Raw genomic sequence first — 12,951 nt, forward strand, 5'->3', positions numbered from 1 at the left:
AAGCATCACATACAAGTCTCTTGTCATTGCTTCAAGGTATACTCTCCAATTAAAGCAGGGGTTTGGGTTTTAGCTTAGTGTGTTGGGTTGGTGTAAAAATAGAGTGAAAGCCTAAAGTATGCCAAAACCCAAACCTCTGCTTGGAGAGAACAATGTATTCAAAGAGTATTGTTTTGGGTGGCTGAGAAATGGATTTGTGTCTATGTTTGTCCGAACAAAGCAGGTTGACAGCACATGGGTAACTAGTATAGGGAAGATTGACAGGCAGACTTACAGGTCAGGCACAGGAAATGAGGTGAACTTGAAGGTCACAAGAACCACTAATGCTTCCAGAAAATCGGAAATCTGCTGAAAAAAATTAAACAAAATTATGTAATGAAATTGCCTCTGAAGCAACTGTAGAGCAATTGTGTTCATGGTAGCAAAAGCTCATAGTCTGAGAAAAATGGAGGTGTTCACAGAACTATATATTCACTGTGGCACAAAAAATAGTCTGCAAATCATAATGCCAACGGTAATGATAAGTTCACAGTACAAAAGTGACCATGAAAACTGTGAACATAAAAGTACCATAAAGATTTGAAACATCAGAAACCGTACTATTTCACACTTAAGCCTAGAAAGCATGAAACCAACCAACGCTTTGTTTTTTGCAATGTTTTTAATTAAAAACCAGAATCACAGAGTTACAGGTTCGACAAAATTGAACCCTGATTTTTTATCTTCCTTACTCTCTTTTTCTTGCAAAGACAACAAATAGGGACTCTCCCTTTTACAGAACATGAAGTACAAGAAAATCTCTGTCATAGTTCCTGATCCAGTCAACTACTAGTATTGTGAAAGGGGGAGGGGGGCACAGTATAGGTGGAGCAAAAAACATTAGTAACAATGGCTAAAAGTTGGCCTTCTTTTCTGGTAAGCCCACACCAGTTTGAGTTTCTGGCTCTCATGTTGTTCTTTCTTTCTTTCTTTCTCTTTTTTTTTAATTGTTGAATTGAAATAACATAAAATCCAAGTTTGATGAAAAAATCTGCATTCTGTTTTACCAAGTTTTAGGGTGGCCACAAATTTAGATGCAAGCTTCCAAGAATCTCTTCCCACCCTGAAACTTTACCTTAAAATGTACAAGAACCACAAAGCTAAATTGGTATGGCCTAATTGTGGCTCACAGTTGGCTTCTATACATGTATCTGCTTGGGCAAACATTAGGGTAAATTAGATGCTAGATGATTAAAGAGCCAGTACTATATACTTGCATTTTATTACCGTATGCAAGTACAAAGAATTGGCTCCTTTTCTAATCTCGCACATTTCATGAGTTACTAAATATACACAACAATGACAATGATTCCAAAACGTCTAAACTAATGAGGGGGAATGTTACAAGTTGTAGATACAAAACTAGCCTCTATTAGGCTTCAGAAGCAAATGCAAGGAGTAGAAATTGGCCAACTAGAAAGACAACATGCCAGGGGAGTTGGTCAGTTAAAGGAGAGCAGTTCTAATGTGGCATGTTATCTATTTGGCCAATTTCTACTCTTTCCAGTCACCCCTGAAGCCTGGTTAAGGCTAGATACAAACAGTAGTACTCAAGATTAAAATAAACACTTAAAACAATCTATCTAATGTAACTTCTGGGGTTAAATGTTATCCCACACCCCTTAGCCACCCCCTTCCCCCTGGTTTTCTGTTGACTGGTGCAGGGGCTATGAATCTCACCCTTAGAGGGATTTTTCAAACACACCACATGTACAACACTCTCACCCATGGTCAAGTGCATCTTTCAATGTAACGCAACTCTTCTGTCTTTAGTTTTGTTCCTAGAAGTGTGTTATGCAAAGATAACGAATTTCGAAAAGCGTGGAAGTCAATTTTAGGAATTTAAACGTAACCGAAGATATTTAATTGTTGTAACCTCTGCTTAAAGCTTTAGTAAATGTTGCTGGGTTTTGTTGATTTTTACTTGCGACAAAAAAAAATGTTGTGATGCAAAGGCACAAACACTATGAAAATGCCGCATTCCTATAAAAGTTTGGATTTCAAAGACATTGCGTTTGTAAGTTAATTTATCTAAAAATTATGTCAGCAAATTTCAAAGGTTTTATTATTACTTCAATCCATTGTAGTTTAAAGTAGAGCAAATGCCAAGAAAATTCCGCATCCCTTCAAAAAAATCTTTAGCACATTAAGACAGATTAATCTATCTAAAATCAAGATATTTTATGGGTTAGAAAATCTTTAAATTACCCTGCAACGTTTGGACTAACCTATACTCAAAATCCATTCAACAAATTTAATGAGTCGAACCCAGTAACTTGAATATTCAAAGAACCAACTTCCCAAAGTCTGCATAGGACCATGAAAAGGCAAATACAAGCCTTGCCGAAGCAACAAATTTCAGGTTTCAGTTATGTTCTTGTATGTGATCCTTCAATCTGGGCATTTTAATGCTTTTCACTGCAAGTTGTGGGCTACGATTTATTTTGTCAGACTGTGAAAAAATTGCAAAAACTTATTTTGAGGAAAGTTTTTAAAAAGCAAAAGTTACAGTTTTGAATATGAAAGCAGAGCTATATTCTTAATTTCATTGTTATTAACTAAACTAATGCCAAGCATGAGTCTCCTTAGCTGAAGTTTTGAGAAAAAACTGGACTTTGAATGCTGACAGTGCTTTTCTACTTTTCTTGCTGTGCATGAAACCAACATATTTGTTTTTCACCCTCAGAAATACAGAAAAATGTAACAAATTGAAAAGCAGCAGTAGCACATACATTGTACCTATACGACATGAGAATGTATTCTCGTTTCTTGCTTTGCATGAATTAACCAAAATCTTTTGTTCTTATACCTTCAACGAGAGACAAAATTATGTAACAGACTAAAAAGCAGCAGTATCATCATCTGCACAAATATTTCCTTCTTCTATGACCAAAATGATATTTCTGGGTTTGGCTCCTATACTGTGATGTTGTTTGCAAATTTTTATGTTACCTAACCAAGTTGATTCTCTAAATGGGTGAACAATTACAAAACGCACACACATGTTGGCCCGAAAATTCAGCTGCATTTTAGCTATTGCCATGGTTAAAATAAGAACTCAGTGGTTGTTCCAATCCATATGTTCCTAGAGCAAGAAAATTCTTTGTTCGGCCCAAATTGTTCCTGAACATCTTTGACAAAAAATTTTAGTTTCACTATTATTAAAGGCAATGTTTCTTTGCCTGTCTCTGTCTCTCTCTCTCATTCTTGCACTTGCATACACCCTTGCATTCTTTTCCTCATGACTTGGTCCTCAAATTTTACTTGCGAAACAAACAAAAAAGGTGTATCAAAAAGGTCGATGACAAAAGAATTAATAAACACCTTCTGATTTAGGTTAAAACAAGTCTTTCTGATCATCGTACCCACATTTCATAATTCTCTCGTCTCTCACCACCTCCTACCTCTAAATCCATTATTTACAATTTAACAAAGTGGAACATATAAAACCAAAGAAGTCTAAAGAGGATGGAGGGAAGAACTTTCGTCACTCGAACAACGCTGGGACTTTGGAAAAATCTACAACTTCTAGCCTTGAACGTCAAGTTGTAAGAGGGATAGCAAATTTTTTTAAACCAACAAAAAATATGCTTCCCTCGATTGTTTAGTTTTACTTCATTTTGAATCTGTAACATTTGGCTTTGAAGTTGTTTAGATATTCCAGAGTCCCCAAGAGTTGTGAAATTCAGAGTGACTGAAGTGTTAAGGCAACACCAATTTAAATTGATGGTTCTCGGATCTGATAGAAAAACAAAATTGCTGAACTAGAAAGATCAACATGTAACAGTTGATCAAATCATATCCAGTTGCTTGAGTAACTGTTTTTTGGCATGTAACAGTGTCTGGGAAACTTGCAACTTGTTTGAAACAGAATTTCTGGGAACAAATCTAAATCAGGTACAAGTTTCTCCAGCTTTCTGTTATCATGCAAAATTTTTGCTCAAGAATATCCAAGAACCAACAAAATAAATCGGCGCCGCCCAAAAAATGTAGGAAAAAGTTTGACCTTAAATTGATTAGCTATTCAAAAATTCCCTGCGAACGCCTGGATTCCATCACAGACCATTCCAGTGAGAGCCTAATCACTCAGTTTCGAACCGAATCACTCAGTCTGGGGGCCAAATCACTCCTCCTCAGATTCTGACTCAGACCCTGAACTACTTGACTCAGACTCGGAGCTGCTGGAACTACTTTTTTCCGCCTCTTCTTCGTCACCACTTCCTTCCTCTTCTTCATCCTCTCCTCCTGATCCGGATTCGTTGTCTTCCTCTTCGCTGGAAGATCCAGATTCTGATCCGGATTCGCTGCCTTCGGACTCGGAGCCTGATCCAGATCCAGATCCGGACCCCTCGTTTCCCGATCCCTCGTCACCAGATTCCTCTTCGTCATCCTCATCCTGGAAAATTTTTTTAAAGTTTGGCTCGTGTCAGATGATGAAGTTTAGATATCCAGGTATATAATTGTAACACACAAAAAACATGCACACACGTACGCATACACACACAGGTTGACAATGCAAAAGAAACTATGATTGTACATGTATCTGTTGATAGATATTTTATGTGTTATTGTTGTGCTTGTTGTCTGAATATCTGTGTAGCAAGATTTAATTTTCTTCAGTGTTTGTAGCTTAACTTCTTTCTCAGTTTTCTGCAAAACCTTAACAGCTTTGGACAAAAAAATTTGATTTGTGAAATGTATTCTTTTATGAACATATACATGTAACACAAAAAAGCCATCATGAAACTTACATGTGTAGTAGATTAGCTCATATTGAAGTACATATTGATCTCAAGCAGATTTCACACTTTCAATCATAATCACTGTAAGCGATCTGCTTTATCAACATAGCCTGTACTTAGCTTGCAAGAGAAAAAAAATGCACTATAAAGGTTTTTCATTAATCCCTGAACACTCACCGAACCCTCGGATTCTGACTCTTCCTCTGAGGCTTCCTCCTTCTCTTTCTTGATCATCTTGGCGAAGAGCGGACTGTTGGCCTCACGCTTTCTCTTCTACATGGAAAAAAACACACAAAACGATCACGTCATTAAATACACTTCAGGGCTTGAAATCCTTTTTTCTGCATACCTACACTGGTGCAGGTGACATTGAAAATTACCTGCACCAGATAAATTTTACCAGCACCAGATAGATTTTACCACCGCCACTCAGACTTTGAGAAGTATGGATCATACTAAAAATTGTTTAGATTAAGTAATTTCACTTTGCATTTTGAGCTGGAAATTCCTACCTTGCCAATGCTGGGGTGGAGTTGTTCATATCTTTCTCTAATGTCTGTTGGAAGGTTCTGAAAAAGGAAGTGCAACAATTTAGCAACTTTAGCACTTAAAAATCAGGAAAACTGGCCACTCACTCACTCAGTCACTCACTCGCTCACTCACAATACAGCCTTATATGTTTGCGACAGTATTGACATATATTGGGCATGCTAGAGGATTGAACCCAGGACCTCTTGATTCCTGTGTGGTATAAAATCTTGGTTACTCACATCTAACCAGGCGTGGAGGTCCCTATGGTACTGCTGCATACGCTCCTGGCTACGCTGGTTGTACGCCGCACGCTCCTTATCACTCATAGCCTTCCATCGTCGCCCAATCTCTGACATCCTCTCTCGGTGGTCCAGATCCGTCAACTTGCCGAGAAGCTCCATGGAAAGTAGCTGATAGCCGGACCTGTGGGAAGGGAGACGTTAGAACTGTAAGAAGGAGTAACAGCGATGCAACCCAACAGTTCTGTACCATCCCTGAAGTGTACTATCAGCCTTTTCACAAAAATTTAGAGTAGGTGCCTTAAATGAAAAAGCAGCAGGCGAGCCATGAAGAGATTTGTACTGGAGGCTACAATTTTTTTATCAAATTTACACAAAAGTAGGCGGCACAAAAATTTGAGTAGGCGGTGATTTTCGCCTGTTGCCGGCTTGTTTTGAGAAGGCTGACCATACCAAAGGAGCACTCAAATATTGGATTCCATCACCTAATGTTGAGCTGGTGAAGTTGCTGAGACTCTAACCTGCAGGGGTTGACATTTGCTGTGCACAAGAACCAAAGGATAGAGGCACCAGCATCAGAGTGCAAGCACATCTAACCCTCAGTTTACAACAGACAAGGAACTGGATAGAGAGAGAGAAAGAAACGAAAGCTACAACTTACGTGGGAGGCCTTTTTGGTTCCCCCTCAAACAGCTTTCCGGTTTTGTTGCTCGTGCTGCTATTTCCAGTCTTGGTCTGCTTCTCATACTCTGCTAGCTCTCTCTGTGAGGAACAAACAAAACTGTTATTTTTCATCTCATACATTATTTTCATGAAGAGAGCTTTTTTCTTTTTACAATGACTTTAATCTATGTTTAGAGTTAAAACTTTTGGTCCAACACAAAACGTTCTCTCACCTAGAGCTTTTGACCAGTCACTCTGGTCTTCCTCAGTATACTGACCCAGTGAGGCTTGTCACATGACTTCTTTGAAGTGTGACGTCAACACTGGGTCAGTCTACTGAGGAAGACCAGAGTGACTGGTCGAAAGCTCTAGGTGAGAGAATATTTTGTGTTGGATCTAAAGTTTTAACTCTAAACATGTAACTACATGTACCAACACGGATGAACTTTCATGATACATTACGGTTGAGTTACACTTTCCAGAATACCTCATATCTCTTCTTGTCCTCAGCAGCTGCCTGTAGCCACGGCTGCTTCTCTCTCTTGGGCAGTTTTTCCCACTCCGCTGTCAGGGCGTCTGTCGCACGCTTTCTGTCATTCTGTACCAAGGAACAAAATACAAATGTAGAACTTAATACAATCCTTAGTGATTCATTCCAAAGAAAGGGGATCATACGTATACATGTGCCATACAATATAAGGCCAAGTAAAAGAATTACTGCTTACAATCAAAGATAGAGAACACAGATATCGATGCTATGTACAGCATCTACAAAAAATGTATGTAGGTTGTCGACAAATACAGTGAGCCATCAACACCCCTTCCTAAGGTGTCGCTCACCCTATTGGGAGCCGGGATTCAAACTCCTAACCTCTTGGTCCAGAGGCAGGGTCCCTAGCCACATGACTACTCCTTAGCCTACCTTGTCCCTTGACCCCCTGGTCGTGGGGGGCTACTCACACTACACTATTCTAGTTTACTACATTCTTGGTATCTTACCCTGTATCTGGACACATAGCTCTCCATCTTGTCCTCGCGTCACAGCTCCATGGCTGTCCTGGCCTCCGAGGGAGGAGGTTTCTTCTTCATCATGCAGACACTACACTAGAGTACACTACTTATATCTTACCCTGTATCTGGCATTACCTTACCCTGTATCTGGACACATAGCTCTCCATCTTGTCCTCCCGCCACAGCTCCATGGCCGTCCTGGCCTCCGAGGGAGGAGGTTTCTTCTTCATCATGCCGGCATTCCCGTCTCGCATGTAGTCTGGGTTCGCTTTGCTGAGATAAAAATTACAACAGAGAACAAAATCTTTTAAAAAGGATTTGATTTGATTCATTCAAATTGCAACAGTGAAATACAGGTGGGACAAAGGCAGCTGTTGCTGGTGTTGTGTCCCTCACATAGAAACAAATACAGGACAGACAATACTCATTTTCACTCGACTTAAGTGCGGAAAGTCGTGTAAAGTGCCTTTCCCAAGAGCACAAGATCCGTGGCTTGTCGGGACTCGAACCCGGGACCTCCTGGTTCCGAGTCGAGCACTCTGTCGTTATGCCACGGGACCCCACAGGAATAGGTACAGGTTTGCTTTGCTGGTGGACAATATATTGCCACAAAGTAAAACGTGTCCATACTGTAATCTTAGACTATCAAGTCCTTTTCTGTCTCCTCAGACAATAAGCACAAAACAACCTTTTTGGGGAAAAGTAAAAAAGCTGAGATGTGGTTTAACACTTACAGGAATGACTGCATCTGTTCTTCATACTCTCCTCGTGCCTCTTCCTCCATCTTCTTGTATTTCTCCTGTGGAGAGCAACAAAACAGACCTCAAAATACGCTCAGGTTAGGGATGTCCTCTCAATTGGGGACTTACAGCCGAAGGTCTTATGTCCCACCTTGAGGATGCTAAAGAACCCGCCACACTTATTGAAAAAAAAAAAGTAGGGGTCCTTCCTGGTGTACGTGGTGCAAGCCTTACATTCTGGTCTTCGGGTTTAAATTTTGAGAAGGTGATAATCAAATATGTTCTCAGACACCATACCATAAAAGTTCACCTGTGTTGGCAGTAATCATATTAAAATGCTGAACTTTATTCCAACACAATGGGTACACAGATCAAATTTTTCATGACCACTGTCACCATCAGAAGTGATTGGTCATTAATTATCTTGATGAAAGCGACAGTGGTCATTGAAATTGATCTCTGTGTATTCGTTGTGTTGGAATAAAGTTAAACATTTTACTATAAATACTACCAACACAGATAAACTTCAAAGTTCAACATTTTACTATGTTCTCACCTTCTTCTTGTCTGAGAGTTCGCTCCACTTGCGAGCCAGCATGCGGGTGATTTCTTGGTTGGAGAGGGACGGGTATTTCTCACGTAGCTTCTGCCGCTTCTCTTGCTGGTAGAAGAACACGGCCGAAATCGGGCGCTTTGGTCTGTCCGGGGTGGCAACGGATGCTGAGGTTGCCTAGGTTACGGGACAAACATAAACAAATGTTTTGTTTTGTCATACATGGAAAATATACAGTGAACAGACACCTTGTGTTTGTATAATGCAACTTCCTAAGTCATCGAAAACATAAACAGATGCCTTGTTTTTAGTCTAGGTTAGGAAAAATGCAAATAGATGCCTTGTTGGTTTTCTTGTGTGTTTGTATCATTTCCTTGATGGCTGTTTAGCTTTGGCCAAATTGGTAAAGCTGAAGAGCCCCCTAGCAACTTATATAGAAACTGCAGGACAGTTTGTTACCTGTGGTGCTTTTGCTGTGGAGGATCTGGTTGTTGTACCTGACCATTTTCCTTGATGCCTGTTAAGCTTTTGTTCCCTTTATAAAACTCAAGAGCCCCCTAGCAAGTTATGTTCAAACTGCAGTACTATTTCTTACCTGTGCTTTTGCTGTGGAGGATCTGTCGCGACCTGACTATTTTCCTTGGTGGCTGTTTTACATGTAGGTTTGGTCCACTTCATGTAGCTCAAGAGCCCCCTAGCAACTTATGTTAAACCTGCAGTTTTTCTTACCTGTGCTTTTGCTGTGGATGATCTGGTTGTGGCTTGACCATTTTCTGTAGTGGCTGTTTTAGGTTTGGTACACTGTATCAAGCAGCTGAAGAGCCCCCTAGTAACTCACATTCAAACTGCAGGGCTATTTCATACCTATGCTTTTGATGTGGAGTATCTGGTAGTTGTGGCTTGGCCATTTTACCCCATGACTACATGTATTCAGCTTTGGCCAACTTCATAGAGCTCAAGAGCCCCCTAGCAACTTATGTAGAAACTGCAGTATTTCTTACCTGTGCTTTTGCTGTGGAGGATCTAGTTGTTGTGGCCTGGCCGTTTTCCTCTGCGGCAGGTTTGGCTTTAGTATTTCCCTTCTCTTCAGCTAGCACCCGTTCTTTGTCCTCTGGGGATAGGGTCTGAAACAGGACAGAAATTGTTTGAATAACACATCCATTGGGTAGCAAGCAGTGAGAGATGGCAGACTTCACCCCCTTTACCCACACTGCTTTGCAACCCTTCTAGACAAGAAAAATTTCCAGCACAAAGAATTGTGGCAATGCTGCATTTTGAATATTTTGGGAATGACAGAAACAAACACACAGTGTTCAGTCTTAGGGATATATTCAAGTGAGTATTAAAGAGAAAAGTGAACAATACTTACTTCTAAGTACCTCTGGAAGTCAAACTCAAAGCTGGTCTTCAACTGAAAAGGAAAAGAGAGTACATGTAGCAATTAAAATGGCAAGTCAGTTTCCTAGAAATCAAGATCATTCTTTCACAATGTTGGCTGGATCAGTACACATTTTAAACAATAAGATGAATGATAAAATCACTCAATCAAAAAGGGTTGTCAAATAGCCTTTTTTTAAGCATGACTAGTACTATAATTCTAGTTCTTTTCTGAGCTGGTATTGTCCCGCCTTCTCACCTCCTCTGCCTTTTTCTGGTACCCGTCCTTCTCCTTCTGAGACATGGTTTTCCAGCGCCGGCTGCACTCCTGCATGCGCTCCTTGTTAGGGACGTCTGTCAGCTTCAACATTAGCTCCTGACAGAACAGACTGTAGCCATTCCTGTAAACAGTGATAGTGGTTAAACTTAAAGCTCACAGAAACAACATGGTCTACAATTTGTCTTGTAAGCAGTAAAAGAAATTTGCAGCAAAACTTTTCAGGTTTTAAAATGGTTCAGCTTTGCAATGGCAACAATAGGAAACAACACTAGATGCTCTAGTAACACGATTTACATCTGAAATAAAGAATTGTACTCTTCCTTGTTGCATGGTGGTGTTAAAACGGATTACAATGCAAGCAAGTGGTCAACAGAAACAGAGATGGGAGCATCTCCTACACCATAGGGTAAAGGAAGAACTTGTCTGACCCCCCAACTTCATGCGCACTGCTTGAGCTGAGAAGAGTGGCCCAAGCCCTTATGGAAACCATTACAAGAAAACAGAACTTATGGAGTTAAAGCAAGGCAATGTGATTTTAAATCTGACTGATATCGAAACTACATCCCTGTTGCACAGCTTGCAGCGTCAGGTAGCACAAAAGCTCAGAAAAAAAAATTAGAAAACAAAACTTACGGCGGAGGTTTGTCCGGTCGCCCCTCGCTCTTCTCCTTGAGTTTTCTCTCTGCCTTGGTCAGCAGCGGCCTGGGAGCCGAAACCTCGAAGTCAGGATGGTCCTTCATGTACTGTTCCATCTCAGCCTAATAAAAACACAGTTCAACAAGGAATGTTAGGTCTTTTCTTTCAGTTTTCTCTCTGCTTTGGTCAGCAGCGGCCTGGGAGCCGACACCTCAAAGTCTGGATGGTCCTTCATGTACTGTTCCATCTCGGCCTGAAGAAAATATTACATGTTATTGTTAGCATTCTTTCATGCCAACAATTCATGGCAACACATGGGGATGGCTTTTTCAACTTATTTTATGCTGCAACCTACATGTGCGCAGAAGACAAATATGGGACAGGACAATACTCATTTTCACTTGAGTTAAGTGAAGAAAGAAATAGTAGTAGCCTTTCTTAAAAATGTTAATCACAATATCCACAAGCTTTGTACACCTACAAAACCTCAGTCTATAAAAGTACAAACTCTTTATCAACAACGCAATCAGAGAGACAGCAGACTTCAGTCCTTTGCCCATGCAGCTTTGCAACTCTTTAACTTGTACAATTGACAATACTAGATGAACTGAACATGAGCATTATGATTCACAGAAACACACACATGCACGCTCATGACAGACGCACACACACATGTACACACACACACACATAATATTTTAAACAGTCAGAATAACAGACAAACCCAAAATACTTCAAATTCCCTTGAGATTTAGTAAAAAAGGGATAAGAAAACGAGGAAAACTCACGGTGTATTTTTTCTGCACCCCTAGAGCCTTGTTGATCCACTTGATTCTCTTCCCGTCCGTCAGAGCGTTCCACTGTTTCCGCAGGGCGTCCGTTGCCTCCCGCTTGTTGCCCTGGAGAAACAGAAGGTACATATGTATGTTTACGAAATGCTTCCTGGATTGGAACATATCCCCGCCCCTCCCAGTAATGTCTAAGTACAATGCTACTGTAACAGTAACTTAAAGAGCTCAGGATGTACTCAATAAATACAATACAATGGCTGCCTAGGCAGTAAAACAAGATGATAACATACATAAAACCTAAATCAACAGTATAAGCTTAGCAAATAAAGTAATTTGTCCAGAGGCCAGAAGTTATGTTGAAGAGGGTATAAGTTTAGTTACGCTTACAGTACATGTAGCTAAAATGATGGAAGGACTAAGGGCTTAGGTTGATGACTACATGTATGTGATTATAAATTTTTTGGACTTCTATCTTGAAATTTGTATTTTGTAAATCTGGTCATATTTTGTGTTACCCTGATCTGCAGAAGATGCCAGTGGGCCAATTTGATAACTTAATGAATAAACAAACAAACAAACTCACGTTGGGGTGGGCCTTCATGTAGTCATCCACCTTTTCTTGTATGAACATCTGGACAGGAGTCTTTGGTTTGGTGGGTTCGTCTGTCTTCCCTTTCTTCTTCATCTCTTCTTCTGCAAAGTCTGGGTGCTCTTGTCTGGAGGAACGAATGAGAGGTTGATGGAGAAGACAGAAGAAGTAAAACGGATGGAGAAAGAGTAGAAAGATCACAGCATGGTTCAAAGTGTGAATAACTTTGCTGACCATTGAATAAGGAATCCACTGAAAATATGTTCACGGAAGTATCTATTAAACAAATAAAAAAGTTCCATAGCCTTACCTGAATCTGACCATGTTGGCTTCATATTCTTCCCTTTCTTTCAGATACTGCTGCATGTATTTGGCCTGAAAATTACGTAAAGATCAAGACAAAAACTTGAAACATAAAGTGAGCACTTAGAGAAAGTGTTACAGTACTGTACCTTATTGTTGTTACAGTAAAACCTTTTAAAATAGCATTGTTGTTACTAAGTTGGAAAATAAAGGGCTACTTGAATTGTACATGTACACTAAGTGACATGTAATTCATGTTGTAATGTTGCAAGCAAATGAGGACAAGGTATTCATGATCAAAAATAAGATAATTTTAATAGTATGTTTCTACAAAAGTAACTTTTCAAGTTACTTTACTTTGTTCACTACAACAGTACTGTAAGATTTAAGATGACAATTGGAACACTGAATACATTCATGTAAAAATCATGTAACAAACACTTGGCCCTTGAAAAAG

At 40.0% G+C, this 12,951-nt stretch overlaps 1 protein-coding gene across 1 annotated transcript in view; it reads right to left on the bottom strand.

The window, feature by feature from the left end:
• Nucleotides 1-3,874: 3,874 nt before the first annotated feature.
• LOC109472959 (nucleolar transcription factor 1-like) overlaps nt 3,875-12,951 on the bottom strand; it is an 18,404-nt gene continuing 9,327 nt past the window's right edge. Inside the window, exons 9-24 of the mRNA XM_019772824.1 lie at nt 12,502-12,581; nt 12,186-12,318; nt 11,600-11,710; nt 10,809-10,933; nt 10,155-10,296; nt 9,888-9,929; nt 9,520-9,642; nt 8,522-8,695; nt 7,960-8,024; nt 7,366-7,498; nt 6,702-6,812; nt 6,213-6,313; nt 5,552-5,735; nt 5,294-5,350; nt 4,959-5,054; nt 3,875-4,435 (exon numbers count right to left, since the gene is read on the bottom strand). Of these exons, the coding sequence (XP_019628383.1) occupies nt 4,163-4,435; nt 4,959-5,054; nt 5,294-5,350; nt 5,552-5,735; nt 6,213-6,313; nt 6,702-6,812; nt 7,366-7,498; nt 7,960-8,024; nt 8,522-8,695; nt 9,520-9,642; nt 9,888-9,929; nt 10,155-10,296; nt 10,809-10,933; nt 11,600-11,710; nt 12,186-12,318; nt 12,502-12,581 (1,950 nt within the window). The 3' untranslated portion in view covers nt 3,875-4,162. The remainder of the gene's footprint in view (nt 4,436-4,958; nt 5,055-5,293; nt 5,351-5,551; nt 5,736-6,212; nt 6,314-6,701; nt 6,813-7,365; nt 7,499-7,959; nt 8,025-8,521; nt 8,696-9,519; nt 9,643-9,887; nt 9,930-10,154; nt 10,297-10,808; nt 10,934-11,599; nt 11,711-12,185; nt 12,319-12,501; nt 12,582-12,951) is intronic.

The sequence above is a fragment of the Branchiostoma belcheri genome, unplaced genomic scaffold (assembly GCF_001625305.1).
Source record: "Branchiostoma belcheri isolate BF01 breed outbred unplaced genomic scaffold, Haploidv18h27 scaffold29, whole genome shotgun sequence".
NCBI classification, from domain to species: Eukaryota; Metazoa; Chordata; class Leptocardii; order Amphioxiformes; family Branchiostomatidae; genus Branchiostoma; species Branchiostoma belcheri.